Source organism: Stegodyphus dumicola, chromosome 9, assembly GCF_044657685.1.
Source record: "Stegodyphus dumicola isolate Sdum_Otavi_A_Nest chromosome 9, ASM4465768v1".
Taxonomy (NCBI): domain Eukaryota; kingdom Metazoa; phylum Arthropoda; class Arachnida; order Araneae; family Eresidae; genus Stegodyphus; species Stegodyphus dumicola.
Genome location: NC_140776.1, coordinates 67,226,048 through 67,252,331, shown reverse-complemented (window position 1 = coordinate 67,252,331; position 26,284 = coordinate 67,226,048). Strand labels below are relative to the sequence as shown.

The following is a 26,284-nucleotide window of genomic DNA, read 5'->3' as shown; positions in this document are numbered from 1 at the left end:
TCTGCCGCTGGTGGTTCTGCATTACTTCTTTTTTTGAGCATTGGAAGCCACGATAGCTTCATGCAACGTTCGAGCAGCTTCTTGCGTTGTCTTTGCATGTATTTATAGATTTTAGATAACCAAATTCATTAATTTAACGTAATATTAACTTTAAAATTTGCTTGTCAAAATATTCTTTTAAAACAAATTTACAAAGGGCTAAGAATCAATAAATAAATACAAAATCAAACTTAAGCAGCAAGAAAAGAGTAAAACATAAGAAAATTATTCGTTATACATTAATAAACATTACTGGAGAAACTAACAAAACACCGGTATAGTTCACATCTAGCATTCTTACAATACGCTGAATAATTTATATGTAAGCCCTGTGCCCCGAGTAAGAATCGAAATGAAGATAAATTTGAGAGGGGAGTTGTGGGTGTGGACCGTCACCCAATCCCTTCCCAAACCTTGAAAGATAGCTCCTCTCCCCTCGAACAACATTCTATTTGAATTAGCACGGAACACGTCATCTAGCGATTCCCGTGCCGTTCACCCCTGCGAGAGAAGTGGAAGCTACTACGTCTTTTGCGCCATCTGTTGTCCGAACTTCGAAGTAGCCGAGCAGAAAAACTCCGCCGCACTTGTTCATCAGGTGAAACTCGTGCGAGGCGGACGCGCACGAAATGTTATCCAACAGCTCGAGAAAACCCGTTCTTGCTTGGCGTCTCCTCGGCTGTATATCAGATTCGATCTCAGCTGACGCTTTATTTTTTCCCCTATCCGCAAACTTCTTCAAAGCTTGACCTTTGGAATGCTACTCGATCTGCGAAAAAGCTGCTAGATTTGCTGCAATTAGATCAGACTTAGTAATGCTCTTTAAGTGCTTCTTCCGATTTCAAATGGATTTGTGAGCTGAAGTATGACTTTCCGCTAATGTGCCAATCGTAAAATATACATCTTGTAGATATATTAATTTAAAAACAATTTCTATAGCGGACAAAAGTTAGCGTTTCTGAAGTGTTCATCCAATGGCATATTCTTCGAAAAAACAGATAATGAGCAAAATTTTCCTGGATTACTAATCTTTTTTTAAATCGCGAATTTGGGGAGAAAAATTGTGATTGGACTCGATTTGTGCAATCTTCCGTATTTTGTTTTGGTTATTATTATTTAAATCAATGACAAATGAATTAGTAAATTTCCAATCAACAATCAGCGTTTCTTAGAAATTTCCGATCCTGTGATTTCGCTGTTACTTTGACTGTTTTATATTTTATAGTAGCAATGTGATCGCGCATTAAATATTGAACTTTAAATTTCTAATATCTGAGAAAAGAAGAAAGCTTTTCTGCTGATGAAAATATTTTGCTTGTACTAGATTGACAATGGATTGTATTACAGAATTTTTATGTGATGGCAAAGTGCTGCAGATTTCGTGCTTCGAAACATTGTGCATACATAAAGCAAGCATTCTTAGGGTTTTGAAGCATTAACAGCTATGTTACGCAGTTGGATCTACGTTGTAATCGTCGGCGCGGTGTTCTGCCGTATTGCTGCGGGATCTCGCGGGTACGTAGCACCGGAAGACTGTGAATGGACTGCCGCTGGAAGCCTCGGTTCTTCTTCGGTGGCGCTGACATGCACCGTCCGTACCATAAATGGAGCTTTCGATAGCACAAATTTCAGCCTCATCCAGCCTCAAAATACAGTCAGTCTGAAAGTCAAATGCGAAAATGTGTTATTCGAAAGTGCCCTTGCAAATAGTTCTTTCCAACATCTCAAAGAGCTACGATCCCTGCACATCGACTTCTGCAAACTGAAGGAGATACCTGTTAAGGCATTCTGGGGTCTGACGGAGTTGACCAACTTGACGGTGAGAACTTACAACAGCGACTGGGGTGAGATTTTCCTGAAAGTAATCCCTGGCAGTTTATCCCCTCTTCAGAAACTCAACAGGTTGGATTTTAGTCGGAACAATATGCCAGCTTTAGCACCATCATTATTGTGTTCTTTGCCAAATCTACAGCATTTAAATCTCTCTCATAATGATTTCAGCGAAGTCGTGAATTTGGGTTTCGCGGCTACCAACCGGACGCCTTGTCCTGTTCATGTTCAACATCTGGATTTAACGAAAAATCGCTTGAAAGTGCTCGGCGATCGTGGATTTTCGGCACTGAGGCATTTGCGGACTTTGTACCTTCAATCGAACAGGATATCTCGTGCGGAGGATACAGCGCTGGCCGGCTTAGGTAAGCTACAAATTCTAGATCTTTCTAATAATCAGTTGATTGCTCTTCCACCGGGTTTCCTGAAAGGCTCGGAGTTGCTTGCAGAACTTTATTTACAAAATAACTCTATGAGTGTCCTGCCTCCTGGATTGTTTTCTGGACTGCAGCAGATGCTCATATTGGACTTGAGTCGAAATTCGCTCACCAGCCAGTGGCTTAATGGTGATACTTTTGCTGACATGACTCGATTAGTTGTCATGGATCTAAGTTATAACAAGTTGTCTCACCTCGATTCAGCGACATTTCGCTCGCAGTATAGCCTCAAAGTTTTACAGCTGCATCATAATGAGCTCGTCAGCATTGCCGATAACGCTTTTTCATCGCTGTACAACCTCCAGAGTTTGATACTGAGTCAGAACAATTTAACTTATATTGATGCTCTTACTTTTAATGGCCTTCAGATGTTGGAAATCATATCGTTGGATTTTAATAGCATACAGGCAATTCACAGTGAGGCTCTGAAAAACTGTACAAATCTCCAAGAATTGACTTTGAATGTCAACAAGCTAATAGAAGTGCCAAAAACTATAAAATTTCTGCAGCAGCTACGAAGCCTGGATATAAGCAACAATAGGATTTCTGTGATAAGTAACGCGTCTTACCAAGGTTTAGCGCATTTGTACGGTTTGAAACTTGCAGGAAATTTGATAGGGAATTTAAGTAAAGGTGTATTTCAAGATTTACCCTCAATAAGAATACTAAATTTAGCTAATAATAATGTGCAGGCTATTGAACAAGGTACTTTTGATGAAGTGCCGCTGCTTCATGCTCTAAGATTAGACTCCAATTTGATATCGGATATTAATTCCTTATTTATAAATCTTCATGATTTGATGCTACTTAATATCTCAGCGAATCGGATTTCTTGGTTCGATTATGCACTTATTCCGATTGGATTGCATTGGTTAGATGTTCATGATAATCAGATAGAAACTCTAGGAAATTATTATGAGCTAGAATCTGTGTTAAGACTACGTACTTTGGATGCATCCTACAACAGAATAGGGGAAATAGACGCATCGTCATTACCGAATAGTATAGAAATAATATTTCTGAATAATAATCTGATAAGAAATATACAAGCTTTTACCTTCTTAGGCAAGCAAAATCTAACTAGGGTAGAGCTAAAAAATAATTATTTACAGACTTTAGAAATGAATGCATTTAGATTAAGTGAAGTACCAAGTAGAAGACCGCTTCCAGAATTTACGGTTTCGCAGAATCCGTATATCTGTGATTGTAACATGGAATGGGTACAGCGCATGGCTACTTTAGATGAATCTAGACAATATCCGAGAATGACGGATATCGAAGATATTATATGCAGTTTAACATTCACTCGGCGGAGAGCAGTAGTGCCGCTTACGAGAGCTCAGAGTTCGCAGTTTTTATGCAGTTACAAAAGTCACTGTTTTGCCTTGTGCCACTGCTGTGAGTTCGATGCTTGCGATTGCGAGATGGTGTGTCCTGAAAATTGCACCTGTTACTATGATCAGAGTTGGAATACCAATATCGTAGATTGTGGTAGCAAGCGACATACAGCAGTGCCTAGAAAGATACCCATGGACGTTACTGAACTGTATCTCGACGGCAGTGATATTCCAACTCTATCCAGTCATACATTTATTGGCAGAAAAAATATGAAAATCTTGTACCTTAACAATAGCAATGTGCATACAATCGATAATAGAACTTTCAACGGGCTGAGAGACCTTCTAGTTCTCAATTTAGACCATAATCGTCTGACCGCGCTTCACGGATATGAGTTTGAAAGGCTGGTGTTTCTTCAAGAGCTTTATCTCTCTCACAATTTAATCACAACAATCAGCAACGTCACTTTTTCAGCTTTGAAATCTATAGAAATATTGCATCTAGATCACAACTTTATAGTGCATTTCCAAGTGTGGTTACTCAACATGAATCCTCGTTTGCAAGAAATCCGATTTGCTCATAATCCCTGGACGTGCGATTGTTATTTCATAGGGGAATTAAAGGAATATCTTCATTTAAAAGGTGACTATGTCCGTGATATTTACGATTTAGAGTGCCAGTTTAACCATAGCAGTGCTCATGCCTTGCTAGACTTCAATACGACGGCCTGCAACAATTTTACTGCCACAGCAATTCGAAGTGAGTTCGACGTTACTGAAATGCTGCCAATGCTGATCATTGCCGCATCAGTCTTATTCTGCGTGATCTTCGCGGTTGTGCTCATCTTTATTTACAGACGAGAAATGGGTGTGTGGTTCTACGCGAAGTATGGTGTACGCCTTTTCCAAGGGGGCAAAGGACGTGCTTCTCAACGGGGTGGTGGAGACGAAGACAAACTCTTCGATGCATTTGTCTCCTACAGCAAGAAAGATGAGGCCTTCGTGACACAAATCTTAGCTCCAGAGTTGGAATGTGGAATGCCGACCTATCGTTTGTGCCTTCACTACAGAGACCTACCGGTCGGAGGGTACATGTCAGATGCCATCATGGAAGCCATGGAAAGCAGCAGACGAACTATATTAATTTTGTCCGAGAACTTTCTGAAAAGTGAATGGTGCCGATATGAGTTTAAATCGGCGCACAGGGAAGTTCTCAGCGCGTGCCAGCATAGACTTCTAGTGATAGCTTTGGGCAAAGTGGACCCCCAGGAGCTGGACCCTGATATCCGACTGTGGATGAAACAGAGTCCGGTCCTCAGGTGGGGTGAGAAACTCTTCTGGGACAGGCTAAAATATGCAATGCCTGATGTTCGACACCGAAAGACAGAAAGGAACAGAAATGACGTGAGTGTAGCTGTACATATTTGAAAATAGTGCTTTTTATTACTCATATTAATTTTATTTTCGTGAGAATGGACGAAGTTATATTAAGACAGTAACGTGCACATCTGGGAACGGTTGGTTCTAATTTTATTTTCCCTCCTATTAATATAATAGTTTTATTGTTCATGTACTCACCCAATTTTAATTGCATTATGTTTTAGCTTTTATATTAGTTACAGATTTTAGATTTTGATATTGATACCAGACACCAGGTCTTAATTAATTTTATTTCTGAAGTTATGGTCTTATTTAAAGTAAGCTTAAAATTATTTAAATATATGAACTGAATATTATGCAAATATGTTTAAATATTAAATTATTAGTCGAAATTAATAACATGAAATTTTTAATAAGAGTGTTTTTTTGGTTACTAATGTTATAAACGTAGTTGAATATTAATAACTGAATAGTTTCAAGTTTTTTTAATAACAACATTTTTATGTTCAATGGTATTTTTATTTTCAGGGTAAATATTTTTTACTAATATGAAGTATTGATAAAGGTACTTGTACTTCATTCAGTGAAGCTTCTAACAAATTATATTTATTAAGTTTATCGTACTTTTAAGGAGATACTTTAATGTTTCTCTCTTATATTATATAAATGCGACTTTACATTTCCCCTTTAGGAGAATAACCATTAATAAATGTCATTTTTTTTTAATATGTAGAGCATGAAAAAATGAGTTGTCATAGCTATTTATTTTCAGAAAATGCTTTATTTTTAGAAATTTTTAAATCTAATTTATTTTCTTGCTTATTTTTTTAATAGTGAATGAATTTTTTGTGCAATGAAATATATATTTATGAAATCTTATATTCTTCTGTCCGTATGATTTATAAACTGCTACCATAAAATTCAAGCAGAATTGCTATTGCTAAATTATTCATCTATCATTTGGTAGACTTTCCCCTAATAACTGCTGTATTCATCTATCATCCGGGAAACTTCCCTTCTAACAATAACTGAGTACATTAATTGAGTTGTGCCGAGGGTTGTGTGTTACAGTTCAGGAGTTACCATAATATTTCTAAATAATATTTTTAGTGCAGTAAGGCCGTACTCAGGATTGTGAGATATTTAAACAACTGGATTTTAAATGCCAGTTAAGAAAACCATGTTGTATATGCAAGCTTAACATTTTGAATGGAAATAAAGGTCTAGTTTTGCAGATTACATATTTAGCTTGAGAGGCAAATTTATACAGTCGCATTTACGAGGATTCTGTATTTCAAGGAGACCCCGCTTCCCATATCATTCATTTACAATTAAAAAACTGAGAATAAGACCCATGTTTTGGAAATTGAGGAGAAATCTGCTGCTGTTAAGCGTAATTCTCCATAAAGCGTGCTTAGTTGCTTTAAAAAATTTTGAAGTGTGATTATGTAACAATGTGACATAAATAATTTAATCTAAGTCATTTATTATTTAATTTTATTACTAAAGTTATTTTGGTATTTCGCTTTCGTATCATCTCCAGTTTTACCATTTAAACAACTTTAATCGTGATTTGTGATACTGAAATTTACTCTTAGTTGTTTTGAAACTAAGAATGTACGATTTCCACTGTTGATTGTTTGTCTTTGATTTCCACTGTTCATTCTTTATTTCGAACTCTTAAGTAAGTCTGTATGCCGGAATTTTAAAAGGATTTAAAGCTTTTATACTTGTGTGGGAAATAAAATAAGCTAGATAAGAAATTTTTATTAGAATCGAGCTTATATTCGTGTATTATTTGATAACGTTTCATAAATGCCTGACTCCCGTAATTCTTTCAGCCTGTGTGTTTATTTTTTTAAAATCAGCTTTAAGATAGTTATGAAATATTTCCGTTAATTTATTCATCTCATCCTCTCTCGAAATGTCTTTTTATACTATACTTATTTAAAAAATATGAATACCTGATAAGCGATATTGATATTTTTCATGAATATGTCTTAACTTGTATTTGCTAGAAAGTAAACTACGTTTCTTGAAATAAACGACAACAAGTGACATATTTTTCTGCGCGCAAAAAATCCCCTAGCTTAGTGGTTCGTCGACTATCATAATGAGCATCATTTATCAAAATTTAGCTTTCCCGGACTTCATGCTGTGACTTTGGGAAAAATTTTGAGCCAATTCGAAGTTTATCCCGTCGCATCCATCTGATCTTCTTTGCTGTCATTTTTTATTTTCATCATCGTATCCCAACGCAGATTCTGCGATGTCAATCGATTTTTTCTTATCGATTCACGGAACCCTTTTCCGATAGCATAAGCGGATTAAAAGGCTCACAGGATTGGCTCTACTAGACAGCGTTATAAAATGGGATGAAGAGGCGATATGATTGATAATATGCTTTCCTGTGCAAATGTTGTTGATTCGCGATTATGCAATTTATCATCCACAACCTTCATGTTGAATTTCACTCCAGTCTTAGCAGTTCTGTCTTCAAGAAGCAGGCTGAAAGCAGCTGCTTGAGATTAACGGTCCTTCACTGTTCGAAAGTAACAGAAAAAGCTGCTGAATCCGTTCCAATAGCCGCCTTGGAGAACTAGGATTAATGAACCACATGAAGTCGTTGATAAATTATATTTATTTTGTCATTTGTCTTAAAAATAAGCTATTATTATTTATAATTAGCATAACATAAGTAATAATTGTTGATACGCGGAGAATATCAAATATGTCTTATGTCTTGAAATTTAATGAACAAAAAATACATGGAATAAAATGAACCTATTCAAAAATTTAATGAACAAAAAATACATGGCATAAAATGAACCTATTCAAAAATTTAAATGCTAGAGTAATGCGTAACTATTCGAAAAATATTAACATCTGCGACACAAGGAGGCTGAGTTTATTAAACTTTTAGCATTTGCAAACTAATTCATTGACTTTTTTGGAAATGGCTTTTTCGCCATTTATCTAAAACGCTTTTTCTTCTGTCCTTTCCTTCCGTAAATTGTTTTGATTTAGTATAAAAGCTCATTTGACTTTTACCTGCATTTTCTACTTATTACAATAAGAAAACATAACTAATGACGAGCATAATCTTGATGAAAAATATTACATATCTGAAGTTCAAACTTTAATTTATTCAAACAATTTGTCATTTTCCCTTTTTATTAGAAAGGTAACAAAATTTACTTATTTGGGAAATTCGTAAAGTTTCGTCTAATTGCATGGTGACCGTAGTCGAAGAATGTTTAGGAGAAGGTTTTAATGGCCATTTTTCTGGGGATTCAGAGATCTCAGTTTCGGTTCCTTTTCAAAGTGACTCATTAGAGAAGGTAAACGTAGTAAATGATTGTTAATGTAGTTCTGAGTAATGTGCATCATATGACTATCTGTATGCTTATAAATGAATTTTAGTGTCACAGTTTCTCACCTCTTTAGATTTGTTGAATTTCTATAAAAATGTACTCATATAAAGCAAATGCCCCCACCTCCCCAATGCCGTCTTCATCTGGATCTGATTCTAAAATTTAACAAAGCTATTTCATTTTTATTACGTAAATTATATATTACTGAATGTAAATGGTTTAAAAATGAAATAATTTTTTTTTTTTTTTTTTTTTTTTTTTTTTGCTAAAGAAAGGATGAGTAAAAAGAGAGTAGAATGCGTATATTGATTAATTATTGCTAATAATAAATATATTTTCCCCTTTTTATCAAGAAAGTCCTTATTTCTTATAAATAGTGCTTTATATAAACGTGTTTAATGTACTGACCAGTTATTTCTGCACGTAATCCGTGGTAGTGTCAAAAGAATGTGGGACGATTAAATGAAATGATGTCCGACCAACATTTTATTTAAAGTAAGAGTCCGGCGCTGATTTTCAACAAATTTTACAGCATTTAAATTTAGCTCTGAAACCACGCACAAAAAACGGAGAAGACGGATAAAAGTGTTTTTTAACAAATGTTTATCCTTAAATATTTAATGAAGCACAAACATTTTATTCTTCCTTTTGATAAAAATATTGTGCCTAATTATAATAAAATAAACTTTCCGGCAAAGCCGAAATGCGTAGAGACCCGCAAATTACGTATTATGCAATGTATCTGAACAAATAAATAAATAAATAAATCATTAAACTGATTGATCGCCTACCCCCCACAAACAAAATATATACAACATCATAGCTCAATAATTCAGATTAAATCTAAAGAAAAGTCTAAACAGCATTTAACTCCTTAGCCAAGAGTGGATGATAGGTAAATGATTGTGGAAGCGTATTATTCAAAAGTCATAAAAGCATTAGAAAAATGACCTCTAATTCTTTAAAAAAATATAGAAGATGAAAAAAATAAAATTTGAAGGCTTTCAAATTAAAAAAATAAAATCTGAAACGCCCAAAGGGGCGCTTTTTTAACGTTTTGTGTGCTATATTTATTTATTAAATATCATGTTCCTTCGCACCTAAACCATAAAATTCAATTCAACAGCAATATAAAAAAAGGAAAGAAAAAGAAATAAGAAACCTCACGCATAACATATCCGTGCTTGGAAGGTGCACGCGATGTTAATGCTAATGGAACGCTCTGAAATCGTTGAGTTTGTTAATCGAAAATTCTTTAAAGTTTTACAAAATGTGAAATAGATATTAAATACCAAATTTGGGCTTCCAGATGCCCATATTCGAGTGGATGACCACGTTATTCAAAATTTGATGTCTCTAGTACCGTTGTTTTTTCACCAATGCGAGAAACATACATAGCATACCAGTCATGCAAGTTCTTCGACTCTAATATGTCTTGGCAACAAATTGAAAAAAGATTCAGACTTTTATAGCGAACCAACGCAAAATGCCAAAGCGAAATTAATAGCCCTTCTGAGCTAACGGTCCTTTGGGCTAATGAAATTGGATAAGAAATTTCATTTAAAGTATATATTGAAGGAAATTTTTTATCTTTACGGTACTGAAATGGATCGGTTGAGATAATTACACTGAAGTTAATGAATTTCTTGGTTAACACCAGAAGATTATTTACGTTAAATCTAAATTATAAGTAGCTAGCTAGTACTTAACACCGAGTTATTATTTGACCAAAAAAGTATTTCTATACATTAGTCTGTCTATTCTCGCGACTTCCATGCATTCGTCTATTCTCATGACTGATAAATGGCAGCTATTTGGATGTCTGTTTATCATTTCGTTGTTAGATGTAAACATGTTTTTAATCATCCCTTTTCTGGTTCATATTTTAATCTAAAACTGATTCATGTTTTCTGCAATTCGATTTGTCAGAGAATTAAATTTATGAAAGATTTTGTTGCGTGTGTACCCACAGTAGTATTTTTGTTTTGATGGCAGTGCTCGGATGGATTTACTGTTGCAGAAATTACGTTATTTTAGTGAAAGCGAGTGGGACTGAGTAAAACTAAATTTTAATTACAGCATGTAAATAAAAGATGAAATCTTGGATAAATCTTTTTCTGAATTTATTGCGTTCTCACGAGATTCGTTTGTCAATCTACGTACTTAGCTCTATAAATAATAGTCTTAATAATAAATCATATAGATCCTAGCGCCTGCATCATGGGATTCGTCTACAAATTAGGTAAATATATTTATTTTACAGTTTTGGCAATCTGATTGTTATATATTTATGTGTGAAGTTTCCGTATAACATTTTCAAAGGGGTGTCCCAGTTTGTTTTTATAATCTTAATTATACATTTAATGTCTTCACAAGTTAACGTTTATGCTATACTGGACAGAAATCTGTCATAATCACAATTTCGAGCGGCTGAATTATAGTAGTTTTCTTATCAATAATTTTTCATAAAATTGTAGCGAAATTTTGTAAATCTAGAACTGTTTTCGAAGTTTTGTTGACTAATTTTATGCCGTACAGGTTTTTCAGTATGATATTTTGTGTTGCTATTGTTTTAAATGTCTGCTGCAACTAGAAAAACTGTTGAAATACAGTGCTCACAAAGCATATTTTTCAAGATCAGCTAATCGGTCACAAGCGTTCTCTGACTTCCTTTTGTCCTTGAAATCTATTATTCGCTACCCCGAGTAGCATAACTGACCTATCTCTTGCGGAATCTGCTCTAGAAGATCACTTTCGTAGATAATTCCAAGTACTTATTCATGTACATTCCAGAAAAGAGTGTTTGTTCAAGCTATTTCTTCTTTCAGAATAAGTAAAAATTTGATTTCTTTATAAATAATTTAGTGAAATCTTTGAAAATTCTTTGTTTTTTTTCGAACTTTTACGCTTGCAGATAAATATTCCTGTTTTAACTACGTTTGGTTTATTTGAATATGGCAAAGCACTCGAGAGCTATCTGCTCCAGAGGAGAGATGCCATTGTGAAGAACTTTCTAAGAGAAACTGGCTCGTATATACATTACACATGAGGAAAACCACGAAAACGCTCATGCAGCCAACCGATTTGCGAAGATTCGAACCCCGGATCGAACTACTAGTGTTCAGCGACTTGACCGCTCGGCTGCTGGTGAGCAGTATTATTTGAACTCACTAAGTTTTTTTTTCAGAATTTTCTTATTTAATTCATATTCAGAACATTTAACTTTGTTGTTGGAAATCCTTGTAGATATTTTCGATGTCCTTCTACAGATATCATCAAGTTTTTTTGTGTGTGTTTATTCTGTTGTACCAAAATATCTTATTTAAATCACGATCACGGTATTCAATGCTAACATCTCCTACTGCAGAAAATGGATTTCGTAATATCTGTAATGTTTTATTGCAACTCTTGCAGATAATACCGCAACTAAATTAATAATATTTGAGCAAAAATTACATTATATGTATTTCGAACAAAATATTCATTTCGAGACATATAAAAACGAAAAATTGATTAAAGAATGATTCATAGATTTCTCAACAAAGGTGCGAGCTAGACTTTACTAACAATCATGATTGCTTTGTCTATAAACTGTATGCTAAGTAATTAGAACCTTGATTAGTTTAAACGTACAGGTTAGTTCATTACCATCCTATCGAATAATCCTAAAAACATTAACTGCACCGTTATGTTTACAGACATTTCCTTTTATCTTATATTTATTTCATCGGTGGTATAAGGGAAACCACCATGCTTCTTGTCGGATAAATTTAAAAGAAATAATAACTCCTTTCTCTCCTCCTCTTTTTATTTATTATTTTTGCCCCCCCCCCCAATCCAGTGTTTAGCTCTTTGCAGTTTCCCAGAAGCAGCATCGCGTGAGAACCGCAACAAAGGAAGCTCAAATCTGTTTGCTTTTGGATAGCGAGAACTGTGAGGGAAAGAAAAAAAAATCCATTTACGATGACCATCAAAACAGCTGCAGAATTAATTGTGTAGGCAAATGTATTCGTGTCACGTTCACGAGGGACTGGTGGCAGTGTCACTGGGGATGGATCTACCTGTATGTGACATAAACCTTAAACAAGATTTAATGTAAACAATAAATCGTCGGCCATCTTGGACAGGCAATGAGGAATTTCATTTTAATGAATAATGGTGTGCTTTGAAATTGCTTCGTCGTGTTAGATCATCATATAAAGTACGGCTATTATACGAAGTTATAAAAAATTGTTTTCCACCTCCATTTTATGACTAGAGTAACCCCTTTTTTTCAGGGTTTTTGTCCGTGAAACCCGTAGCGTCATTGTTATACGTTTTAGTAGCTCCCTCTACGTGTATAATCCATTCTGGAATTATCATTTAAATTATTCCATGTATTGACTCAGTAGAGTCCACAACAACTTATGAGATCAGTAGGGTAATAATCTGTTAAAAATTAACAATGCTATTTTCTGGAGTAGAGTGTAATTTTCTAGAGATGATCATTTTTAGAAGTTTATGAGCTATGTTAGTACTGTTCTGTTTTTCTGGTGCAAGATAGCGACGGTATTTTCATTTTCCGAGTAGAGAAATCTTTTAACCTTTTTTTTCCAGAAGTTTCAAAAACGATAGCCACATTACGCGTGTTTCTCTTACTATTAAAATGCTTCTTTATTCTTCTTAAAACTGATTATAAACAACCTGCTTCCTTTCTTATAAAAAGCAGGTAACGTGCAATAGTATATCATTTATTTACATTAATAATAATAAAAAAAGAAATTTTGAGTAATAACTTTTACATCATCGTCATCAGACTATGTTTCTGTTACACTTGGTTGGTTAGTTAATTGATTTTGATAAAACATTGGTTGCTAACTTGAATGTTAGATGAGTGTCTTTATGGAGGACTCTGTAAGGGAAGCAGAATCGTATTCATGTTGCAGTTAGGGTATACCAACCACGCATCCAGCTCATTAGCTCAGGGCTTCACCTGAGTCGAACTCCCAGCATTCAAGGATCTTAACCATTTGGCCGCCGCGCAAACAGCATGATGCTTAGGGAAGACTACTGCGGTATTGTGGATCTGGATTCGAATTCCGGAGAAGGCATGGATGTTTGTAAATGTGTAGTGTCTTTGCGTCATGACAACTCTCTATAAATATATGGCGAGCCGAAAGTCCCCTTGTGGGGTTTGGTAAGGGAGAGGGGTGGAACCACTCCGGGTGCTGTCCCCCGAAATGGGGTTGAAATAGAAGTTTAACCTACTCGAGGTTCTGGCAAACATTCTTTCATAAAATGCATGGACAAGATAACAACAACACCCCTTTGGCCGTTGTGCAGCTATCTGCCATACAGTGGCTGCATTTGTGAAAGACTTTCTAATGGAAAAATTGGCTCATTCACGTTATATACCAAGCAGAGCACAAGAACCTTCTTCCGCAGTCAACCCGTTCGCTGAGAATCGAATATGCATCTAACTGCAGGTGTTTAGCGATGTTATGCTACTCAACATTCAGGGCTCTTTTTGCTATGAATACAAGTCATTAGTTGTTAAGTAATTTCTGTAAAATAGTTGGTATAAATCCAAAAAGCGATTTAAGTTTTCTTGGAAGTAAAATTTAATGCAACTTTTTCTTGCTCAACCACAGACTTCCGTGGATACAATCTCCTGCAAACAAATGTTATTATTTAAATCATGCTTTCGTTGTACAAGAGTAGTATATTTTTGAGTAAGAGAGAGACTTAATGTAATTTAACTTGCATAATGACGTAACATTTGAGTTTAACAACTACTTTATGAAATTTGCGACACAAATATAGTTTTATGTAATTTGCGCAAAATACATATTTTTTGGATAGTGAAGTGACCATATAAGGCAAGGAACAGAACCGCTATTGTTTATTTAATATAAAGTTAAAATAACTTTTCTGGGTTCTGTTACGATTTGCGAAAGAAGTTAAATTGGAGATGCAACAGAAATCTTAAAAATGCAACAGGTGAGATTAGATTGCTTCGAACAACAAGTCGAAAGGCAAGTCATAAAAACACATCTGAGGTTAAACTAAAGCATATACTGAAACTTTTACTTGGTATTGTAAAAGTTTGCGCTAATCATTGATAGATGCGTTGTAAGCCATTGCAGCTTCTTGACATTACCTTACTGTGAAACACTAAATAATAGCATGATAAATAATGACAATCCCGGCTTAAGTTGGAAACAGATCGCAAGGATTGTCTGAAGAATGAGCACACACTTTTGATAGCGAAGATACGATTTCAGCGTTGACCTTGAGGGAGAGATGTGAAAGACCTGGGCGTTGAATTACAAGACTATTTTTATCGCTTGTGTGAGGCGGATGCATTTTTAAGTAAAACACGTTTGAAATGGACCCACCTAATAATAAAAGAACCCGCGACTCTTTTGCAATCGCACCCAAACCGTAAAACAGAAGTCACGTGTTTAATTCGTGGTAAAAAAGACTTTTATTTTGTATGTCTTCGGGAAAAAAAAAAATTGTTTGGGGGCAATATTATGTTTATATTTCAACAAACGATGTGTCTGTCAGCTATAAAAAAAGGCTTTCATATTGTTTATCCCTCAACTTTTGCTTTATTAACAACGTGTTTTATTTTAAAATAGCTGTTAATTTCTAAATTTAATTCTTTGGTAATGTTTTGACTTTTCTACTACCGACTTCTGCATCATTACAGTATCTGAAGCGTCTTAAAAATATGCATTTAGAGTAAAAAGTTACTCTCAGCGTTTTAAGGATGAATTTGAATTTTTAAGGAGCATCAAAATGCCTTATGAAATAAGTTAAAATGTTACTGCTTTTAAATAATTGGTTAAAACCCGTATACTTTTTGTTAAGCGTACAAAGAAGCAGCTTGAGCATATCAGTTACGCATTGTTAGCAACAAATTAAATCTTCTTCAAACCTATGAATTTTTAAATCTAAACTTTGCACTTGCCGTAGAGCGTAGTCATAATTGTTTTGAAATTAAAAGTAAACATCGATTAGCCAGAGTTTTAATTTAAGCGAAGTTCTGTAAATATTGACTTGTTGTAGCATTCATTTGTTGACTTTACGGCAAGTGTTGATTTATTGGAGTGGAAGATATTCATAATAAAAGCGCAGAATTGCAAAACATAGAGCTACTTAAATAATTAAAAAAGGTTGTTCGTATACAAAATAATTTGTAAACAATGATGATACTTTGGTAGATTTCTTCAACGACATTTCTAATTTGGATTTTATTATTAACTTTACTGGATTTATTAATATACTTTTTAATTGCTCACTTAAGATTAATCTAAATGGATATTATCTTTGTCTACATCCAGTAAAACTGGTTAAAATGAAAGCACTGTCGTTCAAGAGAATTAAAAGAAAAAGAATTTGTAAGGAATATACTTAATGATTGAAAAGTACTTATACAGGAATTAATGTATGACGAATATTAATTAATTAAGACGAAATACATCGTGGTTTTCTCTCTAAGGTGGGGAATGACTTCGTAAAGGACTTAACTAAGAGATACTTGCCTCTATTCATGTTGCACGTAAGAGATAACACCCAACCCATTCGCCGAGATTTGAGCCTGGGTCGAACTGGCAGTGTTAGCAGTCTTATCCGCTCCATTATTAGTGCCTGTAATGACGTAGGGTAAGGTTAGTTTTGGTTGGGTAAGTTACCCGATGGCTTTTGCTTGTATGGCGAAGCGTTTATAAAATATCTCCGTAAAACTCCGAACGTTCTTCTGACTTGATGCATTTTGCAAAAAATTGCTTTATGCTTTTCAAAAATTTCGCCCAGAGAGAGAAGAGAAAGTACATTTTGCAAATATAGAATCCGAGTTATTCTCTGTAATCTTAGAATTTTATGACCTGCGCGAATGATGTTTTTCTTGTTGCAGAGGTAAGCAGGATCGATATCCAGAATACAAGAAAATTGAGTTTCTAGAAAAGTGTACGCCATTCTACCGCTTTCCCCACGCTTTTCTGTACATTTGATAGAGAGAAAATGGCTATACTGATATCAAAAAATAATTAACGATATCTCGCTAACGTAGTTCGGTACCTAATTTCAACTTACCACCCGATTTTCAAGGTTTTGCTATTTATAGATACATTTCTGGCCTTTTTAATACGTTCTGATAAAAGATTAGCGCAAGCATTTAAATAAGTGTAAAATTAAATAGAATGTGTTTGAAATAATAATTATATATTATTATCTATTAATTATCTATTGATGATCTCTATAAATAGCGGCTTGATTTTGCAATAATTGCAAGAAACGATTAGCTTTCCGTTGTCCTAAACACGGCTGTACTTAAGGGCCTGTTACTGAAAATAGTTCAATGTGCGATTCTTTCAGACAGCTGTAGCTATTACGAGTAATTTAATGCTTGCTTTATTTATGTAGGGTTGGAATTTTATCTAATAATTTTGAAGACGAAATTAAATTAAAATTTTTGCAAGAGTATTAATAATTAAATTAGGAAACGTGTCTTAAAATGCTATTATGCAAAACCATATCCTCCTTATCGAGCTCAGAAATATATTAAATAATTTATCCCGTCTTCTAACATTTATGTGAGAAGAAATGATGTCTTAATTTTATCTATGTGGTTCAACATAAAGTCATGTGTAGAGTTGTCTTTGCAAATTCTTCCTTCGCGGCTTAGAACACCTTAAAATGTCCTTCGCCGGGAATTGATCCCGGGATGAACTCAAATGTTCCGGGATATCTTATTCACTCCGTCATTCTCGAGTCTATTGAACTGGAATATCTCTTGTGACGGGAATGGATTTATATGTCAGTATTCAGAAATATTCAACGATAATGGTAAAATCTTGCACACACACACACACACACACAAAAAAAAAAAAAAAAAAAGAAAATAAAAAAAGAAAAAAGAGTGATATACTTTAACAAGTATTTTTTGCATCTTTTTCAACATCAAGTTTCAAAAGAATTTTTATCCCCTTGTGTATCCTCAGATTTATTTTCGATAAATAGCCTTAAATGTTTTCTTCTAAAATGTGCTGTAATTTTTTATTAAATTACATGTGTTGGGAAAACAAATGGGCCTTTTTTTTTTTTTTTTTTTTATCTACGACCCTACCAAGCATAAAATATCCGCGAGAAATTGAAAAGAAAATTTTTTTGAAGATTTAGCGCCTCAGTTTTTTTTTTTTTTTTTTTTTTTTTCCCCAGCATTAAGATTGCAACTGCTGCCTCATAGTCTACCTTTAGCTGAAAGAAATATGCGTAATTTTATGTTGTCACGCTGGCAAATAATTTTTTTAAACTCTAAAAACTGAAGTACGCATATATTATATTATAATTATGATAAAAGGTGGTGTGTTGTGGTGGTGTATTTAATTATGGCAAAGCACACGAGGGCTATCTGCCTAAAGGGAGGGATGCCTTCGTGGAGTGCTTTCTAAGGGAAACTGGCTCGTATACATGTTACACATGAGGAAAACCACGAAAACGCCCATGCAGCCAGCCCGTTCGCGGGATTCGAACCTCGGACCGAACTACCAGTGTTCAACCAGTGTTCTACCGCTCGGCCGCTGGTGGGCACTTATGATAAAAGGAAGATTTTAGATGAAAAAAATTTCGTAATGGATAATTTTTAAGCCATTTTTATGTGTGTATTTCATAATGGAATCACCTGCTTTTTTCTTTTAATTTCTCAGCTGTTTCTTAATGAGTTGTATTTACATACAGTGGGTAAACATTCGAAAAACACTGTATAGTAAGATTTATAGCTGAAAAACACAACTTTGCTACGAAATTCAGTTTATAATAGAAGCGTGCGCAGACTTTTGGTACACTTGGTTTGCAATAGTAGTATTTGTCTTGTATATGCGATGTGACACTTCGTGGAATCGGGGACTCAGCAAATGCACATTTGACGGAGTTCAAGCCACTTCCAGCCGCACTAGAAAAGCTCTTGCTTCGTAGCCAGCATCTATTTGCTAGACGTCGATTGTAATAATTTAGTAATTAAAAACTTCAGTAAGCTGTCTTTACTACAATCTTTTCTTCCTACTTCTTTACTGTAAACCTGAATAACTGGCAGACTGTGATAGTCTGTACTTCTTTCTTTAAGCAAAAATTTTAGCAGATCTTATGGGAAATATATTTTAGTTTGTTTTTTTGCAGAGTAATTTTCGACTACAGATGCGATATGATTTGAAAGCGTATAACATCATTTCTTAGGAATCCAGTTGATTCAACCAAGCAAGCATTCTATTATATCATTGTCAAATCATTTGATTTGTGACCGTAAAACTTCTTTGTGAAATAGTTACTCATTATTATATGATGTTTGTAACTTAATGACTCTCTGGTTCTTTTCAGTCATGTGTATTTCGCCAAGTTTTCGAATTACATTTAAATTTGCTTGTACCGAAATGGTTTTATTTGGAACATAAATTAAGAAGCGGAATGCATTAGGGACAGAGAGTTTATAAGACAAGTGTGATTTAGGTTATCAAAATATATTACGAAAGCATAACTGCTTTAAAATGACTAGCAGACTATGATAATAAACCCACGTATGTGAGTAGTTTAATGTCGCTGTCATGTATTTAATTAGAATCATTAGCAAAGTGTGTTATGGTTTCGGTTCCCATTAAAGGACAGTTACATTCCCATCGTACGTATCCATATGCCGTAGTTGTAATTAACTCGCTACTGGTTACTTGTATCTAAACCAGTAGTGTGTTTCATTTTGATCGCAATTGTGTCTATAGATTTACTCGTGATTTATGGTTTTACGTCTCTAAGTACAGTTTTACCAATTTGTCGCAAATTACGATGTAAATGCACTTGTAATGAACACTTCCAAAGAAGGGGGGGGGTTATATTTTAATTTACGCACATGAGAAAATTATTTAATCTATTATTGTCTAACAAATTCTCTTGAGAGAGGCTGTTTGTCAAGAATGTGGTAGGCTTAAAACTGAATATGGTTAGAATTTTTGATTTCCACCAGATTAATTTTATGTGCCGGGTTAAAGACTTTTTCCCCATGCCGTCGTTGTTTTGATTGATTGTTTATTGTGTCATTTCAAAGATACAAAAGCCAATTCTGATACTGAATATAGCCTGCTGCGGGTTTGATTTAATGCATTTGCACGTTACGACTGTAACCTAAAAAGGGTGATGTATGCGTAGAGGTAATCTTACCGAACCAGGTACTTTTCAAGAGTGCAGATTTTAATAACTTTTTTCTTTCTTATACATATTTTTTAATGTACTAAAATGCGGTGACTGAAAAAAAGAGAACAGTCAGTCCAGAATCCATGTCTGGTACTTAATCCATGTATAGCTTGTTTCAAATCTGTGATGCGAAGATGAGATTATGGCACGGTATTGGTTCATGCATATAGAGTAGAAGTTAAATTCATAGTTTTTCAGAGCCCACCAGCGGCCGAGCGGTAAAGTCGCTGAACTTTGTTAGTTCGGTCCGAAGTTCGAATTTCATGAGCGGCCTGGCTGCGTGGCCGTTTCCCGTTTTCCCCATGTGAAAGGTGTATACGAGCCAGTTTCACTTAGAAAGACCTCCACGAAAGCATCCTTCCCCTTAGGCAGATTGCACTCGAGATTTTGCCGTCACATCAACCAGCCAATCAACTATAGTTTTTCAAATAAACGAATTCTGATGTCTTTTAATAAAACCTATTTCTTGAAGAGTAAAAAAAAGAGCGGATATTTTAATTCTATTAGCATTAGAATTAGCATTTTAATTCTATTAGCATAGCCATAAGAAAAAATTTTGAAAATCATAGAACTAAATTCTTGACATCCATTATGGTATGTTGTGCGAAGTAAAGGAAGTATTATAATGGCGAAAGATTTCGGGTATCATATTTCAAAGGAAATATCTATTTGGAATGTTCCCGAATCCATTTGCACGATTTTATTGCTTGACGTCTGTACGTACGCACAGAATAAAGTACTCGTTTTTCCAGAATGGATAGTAAAATGTGTTTAAAATATATTTTGAGGAGATTTTTTTCAGTACCAAGCGTACCCACCGCATTTTATCCGGCTTTGAAATTTATCCGGCATTTCCCGTAATGTGGTTTCTCAGTTTGCGTATGGAAACAATGATACTGTGCTGCGATGGCTGCAAATTGGCAATAGACTGCAAAGAGGTGAAAAGGGCGGATTTTGTTGTAATTTTTGCAATAAAATCATAGCTAGTATTTCGAGAAATTAAAAATTATATATATATATATCAATCGGATGTTATATCTTTTGTTGTAATACATACTAGACCTGTGAAAATTTCAATAAATTTGCAAATAAATTTTCAGAATTGTAGAAATTACTTTAAGATTTCTCTCGATGGCTGTGACTCCATCGACATTATTTTGCGATACGCAAAGTGTTGTTGGCATTCGTAACAGAATATTAAAGATTATTCATCATCTCCTAAATATATATCGAAAGAGGTTTCAAGTCTCAACTTAGTTGTCGATTTTTTTATTAGAAAAAGTTTCCTTGTGCCCCTGTGATTTACTAGAAGACTAACAAGCAGATCATTTAGGCCAAACACACAGTTGGAAAATAGATATTGTCTGTCATATCCAGTATGAAATGCTCATCTTCGGTTATATACTAAGTTTTCGGTCATGTGTAATTTCGTGCTTGCTTTCTTATTTCTGTACTCTCTTATATCATTGTTGAATTCTAAATGTGAGCTAGTTTCCCTTATATAGTTCTCCACAAAAGGATAACTTCCCTTAGGCAGATATCCGTCATATATTTTGCTCGACTCTATTAGGCCAAGAGATATTGTAGAACTCTTAAATCTTATTTTATTTTTATCTCTTTTAGCAGTCATAAAAAATAAATTCTTGTCACCATCTACAAATTTTCAAGAATTAAAACAACATATTTTTTCGAAAATTTTAGATAATTCTTAATAGCTTAAATGGGAAAATTGAATAAATCTTCCGTATATATGTTACTTAAATTTCTGTACTCCAAAACGCATAATTGGCCCACAAAGTTTTAACTATATAATTATATGAATATTTTCTATAAATTCCGTATTGGCTTTCAAGAATTTGATTTATATTATTTTTATTTCCCTTCCATACATTGCCGGCTATTTCTAATACTTAATATCGAAATCTTTTGACAAATTTCTGTTCCTTTTTGATAAGTTAAGAACGGCATTAAATGTAGCGTGACGGCAATTTTTCGTAAAGGAAAAACACGGGACCCTTTCCTCAGAAAAATGGCCTCGTTTAGAGTTGCGTGAATGTTGCTATCTCACAATAAAAAAAAAATTTTTTTTTCGCTATATCGATTAAGTAATTTCATCTACCTTTACTCGAATGAAAATGTGTGTAGTAGTTTCATTCATGATGTTCCTGTTATAATGGTACTGCCATCCAAAGAGATCTAATTAGTGGTTTAAAATACTCCCAGTTATTTTCTTTTAAACCCAAATGACCAAAATGAAAAGTAACACTTAATATATCTCATACACAATTTATGTAGTGACAGTTTAAGACAAAAATCAGTAGTAAAATAATAATAAACAAATCTGAAAGCTTTTAGATTTTATATTACGCCTAAAGGGGTGTTTATTAAACGCTTTGTGTGCTACATTTATTGATTAAATATCATGTTCTTCTCACGTAAACTCTAAAATTTAATTCAATAGCAAAATCGCGAAATAATTTAAAAAGAGCATCTGTTTAGAATTTCCGATACACAGTCTCGCGCGCTTCGGATAAAACCTTTTTTCCCTCTCCGTACAGTGTTGCCATTGCTCGCTTTGAAGTCGTTGAGTTTCTTATTCAAAACTTATAAATGCTTTATAAAGTATGAAACGGATAATAAAACAAATTCCAAATTCGGGCTTCCAGGTGCCCATATTCGGGTGGAGACCCGCGGTAATCAAAATTCGATGTCTCTAGGTACCCGTGTTTTTTTCACAGTGTAAGAAGCACATACATTCATGCAGATTCTTCATTATTTAATTGCTTTAAATATAATGCAGGGCGATAATATTTGGTGGCAACAATTTGAAAAGTGATTCAGAGTTTTAAAGTTTTCCACGCAAAATGCCAAAACGAAATTAATATCTCTTCTGAGATAACGCCGTTTGGGCTAAAAACAAGAAACATAATTGTAAAATTATTTCCAGAGCTGAAATTTTCGGTAATAGACATTATTTACTTCATTTAAGGTTTCTTTCTTCTATTGGACTCGCGGAAAACTTTAAAATCCCAGTAATCTATAATAGCTCGATTATTCATGAAGAACCGAACCTGGGACGGGTTCAGAATTGTTTTAAGAGTTGATCTGATGTACTGTAACTGCTTTTGCTAATTTTAATTTGGCATTAGGAAAATGACTTCATTATAATTCGTTATTGAGTTATTTTTTAATGAAACTGAAAAAGGTGAAATTTCATGAAGTTCGAGCTTTGAAGGAACGGAAAATGTGTGTTTCGTTTACATTTCTCTTTAATCTGAAATTCAACCTTTTTCTCCAAGCCCGTCTTTAACTGTATATTGGACTAAAGAAAACGCAAAGAAAAATGTTTTAAAACAGATGCCTGCAAACTGAATTAAGACGCATGCACGTTGAGGGCTGAGATTAACCATTTTCACTTGAAATATCGTTTAACTTACAGAAATGAAGATTAAAAATGGCATATAAAATAAAAATTTTGAAAAAATTGGTATTAAGTAAAGTGTCACTGAATTTTCGAACAAAAATAAGACCTCCCTCAATTGTTGATATTCTCCGAAAACTTTAAAAATGTAACTTTTATAAATATGTTTAATAATTTAAGAATCCCCTGTTAATTCATTCTGTATTTTTCAAATATATGTTTTGATAAACTCCCCGTGTTTTAAGCGCAGAAATTCTGATAAACCGTTGCATTTAGTATTATTTAGTATTAGAATCTAGGATTTATACTGTATACTTTGTAACAGTATTTAAATATTAGCCAGTGCACGCTGGAGCATTAAATTAACTTCGCATTTATGTACTTTTCAATTACTAGATATATTTAATTTGAGATATAGTAATTAAATCACCAAACTAGCGCTAATATGTTTCCGTTATTCAGTGTAATTATATTTACACGTTTGAGTGTATTCCCGTCGAATGGCTAGCGTAGTGTTATATACTCAGGTTTATTTATGAACTGTTTCCCACGTTGTTTAAATGTTAACGTGCATTAAGCTGGCATATATTACTTGCATTTCCGACTTTGCTCAAATGCACAGAAAGGCGAATTTAATTAGAATGTTTTTTATCCGTTCACTGTGTTTTTTATTTTTGGAGGAATTAAAAAGAATTAGTTTTAGTAATTGCAAATTTAATATTTAATATGTAACCAAGCGATGGTTATATGAACTGTTGGATTCAGAAAGCTTCTTTTTTTTTTTATATAAAACACCATAATTTTAATTTGTTTATTTAAACTGATAATGTAAGAAAAACCTTTTTACCGCCGCATTACAAACTAAAAAATTTCTTCTCTTTTTCTCATTTTGTTACAATTGCCTTGGCTGCTTTCTGTTTGTTTTTATCATTTATCAGTTAATGATATTTATTTTAATTTATTCCTCGGTTGAAGAGTGCGTAAAAACTATAAATTTGTTATTCCATCTCTTAGCATGAAATAATAAAGCAAAATCAGCCATTTCTCATTTATTTCTCTGCATTCCTAAATTGAATTCTTTTAATATTTTTATTGAGTCTTTAAGTATTCTTTTGTGTCTCTCTGTAATACTTATTATTAATATTAGTATTTTTCGGAGTATTGTAAAAATGATTTGTACAAGATTTACAGTGGCGGGATTCGATACACGGTTTATTAAATTATTGACTTTTTACATACTTTGTATCTATACAAATTGAGTAGAAAAGGATACTAAGAAATGTTAATAATTAAATCGCTATATACAGAAATGAAAAAGTACGAAACGTAACATTATTATTTTTTTAGAACTCCTATCCCTGATTTTTAAGTATATTAATTAATGATCATTCCATTTTCCCTATTGCGATAATTTGAAATACGGTGTCAGGATACTTATCGTAAAAAATATATCGTACTTCTTAAAAATCCTCTCAAATTACACTTATTACATTTCGAAAGTAATAAGCGGATATTTTCTACAGAATACGATCATTGGGCTTAAAACTTAAACATAAATAGAAAAACGTCTTGCCTTTTAAAGACCTTTTAAAATGTCTTAAAAGTCAGCGTTCTGAGGTAGCAAATATTAGCTTGAAAAATCTTCACATGCGATTTTATGATAATTCACGACTTTAAAAAAATTAGGGAGAAAAATCTGAAAGCTTTCAGATTTATGTTACGCCCAAAGAGGCGTTTTTTTGTGGGGAATTCAAAACGGAATTTGAAAAGCGACGTAGATTCGACGCAAAATACAGTTGGACACTGTAACGTCTTTGCATTGCTACGCTATCAACATAATACCAGTAGAAATGTAAAGGAAATATACGCGTAAAATATCCGTGCTTGAAGATGCACGCGATGTTAGTGGAACGCTTTGAAATCGTTGAGTTTGTTAATCAAAAATTCGTTAAAGTTTTACAAAATATGAAATAAATAATAATACAAATTCCTAATTCCAAATTTGGGCTTCCAGATGCCCATACTCGAATGGGGGACTAAGTTTTTCAAAATTTGGTGTCTCTGGGTACCATTGTTTTTCCATAATGGGAAAAACTTTCATGCGGATTCTTCATTATTTAATTTCTTTAAATAAAATGCAGGGCTCTAATAATTGGTGACAACAATTTGAAAAGTGAAATGCCGTTTTATAGTGAACCGACGCAAAATGCCAAAACGAAATTAATAGACATTCTGGGCCAACGCCCCTTGGGCTAATTATAAAACATATTGTTTAATTTTAATTTTCTTTTTAAAATCTTTTTCTTAACATTTTCACTTCCCTTTAGGACTGTTCCTTTGTGTTGCATCTGAAAAATCATGTCATTGCTTAAGGTGTGGTAATGTGTATTTGAAAATAACCAAGATCATAATTATACATAAAAACAAAGAAAATGTGATGCAGGCTATCATTACTTGTATCGTAGAAAGTAATTTTTATTTTAACATATTTTCTTTGTTACATTTTTCATCAGGGATTCTATTCCCGACGAACGGGCATGGACTTTTTTCCCATGTGTAACATGTATACGAGCCAGTTTCCCGTAGAAAATCCTTCACGAAGGCATCCCTGTCCTAAGACAGATGGTCCTTAATTGCTTTGCCATAATTAAATAAACAACAACCAAAAAAAAAAAAAAAAAAAAAAAAAGCATTTATAATCTTGACGTTTCGGCTCCGCTTAGAGATGATATTTTGTTTTAAATAAAGGAATTTAAAGTATCTCCTTAAAATTTAATTAATTACTTTTCAGAAATTAAATGATGTTGATTAACCTCTTGAGATTCTTAAATAAATCAATTAAAGAATGTATTCAATGACACTGGTGTCTGGAACTGACTATATGTTTAAATTTAGATCGTATTGATTTGTATGTATCTGGCAATGTTTTTAGTTGTTTCTATACCACACTACTGTCTAACTCATATGTTGTTTAAATTTATGTGCATCTTATGTTATCTTTAAAGTAAAACATGCATAGTAAAATTTTATTGTGATTGAAATGGTTTATATGACTGTAACAAATGTGATTTTATTTGGGTAAGTACATATGTATGTTGATTTTGTGATTTGTATATATGTTCCAATATTTCATGTTTTCAGAGCTTATTTTGAATACTGAAAGTTTCGCACCGCATTTCAACAAACAAAGCCAAAGTAGAATTAGAAAAAGTTGCTCGTGCTTACAGACATCAGTTGTCAATT

General features: G+C 33.7%; 1 protein-coding gene across 5 annotated transcripts in view; it reads left to right on the top strand.

Annotated features, from left to right (window-relative positions):
- The first annotated feature begins 649 nt into the window (after positions 1-649).
- The window catches only part of LOC118194994 (toll-like receptor Tollo), a 162,729-nt gene continuing 137,094 nt past the window's right edge, over positions 650-26,284 (top strand). For 4 of the 5 annotated variants that reach the window (XR_015043005.1, XM_035366235.2, XM_035366230.2 and 1 more), the window contains exon 1: positions 650-5,047. Coding sequence is in view for 4 of the 5 variants with exons in the window: in XM_035366235.2 (XP_035222126.1) it covers positions 1,484-5,047 (3,564 nt within the window). In the remaining variant the exon portion in view is untranslated. Of the gene's footprint in view, positions 5,543-26,284 lie in introns of those variants that run through there. The other variant, XM_085823550.1, reaches the window with a different exon arrangement.